A 967-nucleotide genomic window follows, 5' to 3' on the forward strand; every position below is an offset into this window, starting at 1 on the left:
TATATATATATATATATATATATATATCGCACACATATACTGGCAAGCACGTACACACATATGTACACTTTTGTATCACTAATTTTTGTTTTCAATTAATATATGTTCACTAGATAAATTACTCCTTTCGTTTGCACTTTAGACAAATGAGAAGTAGAGATGGTACCTAGAAGGAATTCCCACGTGCTTGTTGCTTCAATATTATTCACTTTCATTTGGGACGACGTTCACCGAGTTATAGGAAGAATAAATGGTGAACTTCTGGCAAAACACACTGGATACAAAAGGGGTAATGTCGTAAAAATTGGTCTGATTCTTCCAACGAATTCATCTTATCCATGGTCATTACAAAGGACAAGGCCTGCTGTAGAATATGCCATCGAAACTGCTAGAAACCAGTTAAAATTACTTCCGGCTTATGATCTCGAAGTAAGTGTCAATGACTCAGAATGTTCCGACATTACCGCCCCACTAGCTGCATTTGATATGTATGCACGATCTAGAGCAAACGTTTTTATTGGGCCATGTTGTGACTATGCTATGGCTCCTATCGCTCGATTCTCACCAGTCTGGGGAATTCCTGTGATCAGTGCCGGAGCTCATATAGATGCTTTCAAAAACAAAAATGAGTACAAATTACTAACTCGCATCCAAGGAACTTACGAGAAATACGGTCAATTTTTCTTCTCAATGGCGCGCTATTTCAACTGGACAAATATCGGTATGATTTACAATGATAACATTTATGACCCTAATATGGGAAGATCAAACTGTTATTTCCAAATACAACCAATTTACCAATTATGGGTCACTTACCATCAAAATGAAGTCTGGCATGTGGTAATTGATGAGCGAGATCCAGAGATCAACCTACGTAAAATACTTTCGGATGCTTCGCTGTACACAAGACGTGAGTATTAAAATATACATACATATACACATTAACGCATATATATATATATATATA

General features: G+C 36.5%; 1 protein-coding gene across 1 annotated transcript in view; it reads left to right on the top strand.

Annotated features, from left to right (window-relative positions):
• The first annotated feature begins 142 nt into the window (after nt 1-142).
• Nucleotides 143-967, top strand: part of LOC106867807 (atrial natriuretic peptide receptor 1) — an 822,997-nt gene continuing 822,172 nt past the window's right edge. Inside the window, exon 1 of the mRNA XM_014912829.2 lies at nt 143-910. Coding sequence (XP_014768315.1) covers nt 160-910 — 751 coding nt within the window. The 5' untranslated portion in view covers nt 143-159. The remainder of the gene's footprint in view (nt 911-967) is intronic.

Source organism: Octopus bimaculoides, chromosome 8 (genome assembly GCF_001194135.2).
Source record: "Octopus bimaculoides isolate UCB-OBI-ISO-001 chromosome 8, ASM119413v2, whole genome shotgun sequence".
NCBI lineage: Eukaryota > Metazoa > Mollusca > Cephalopoda > Octopoda > Octopodidae > Octopus > Octopus bimaculoides.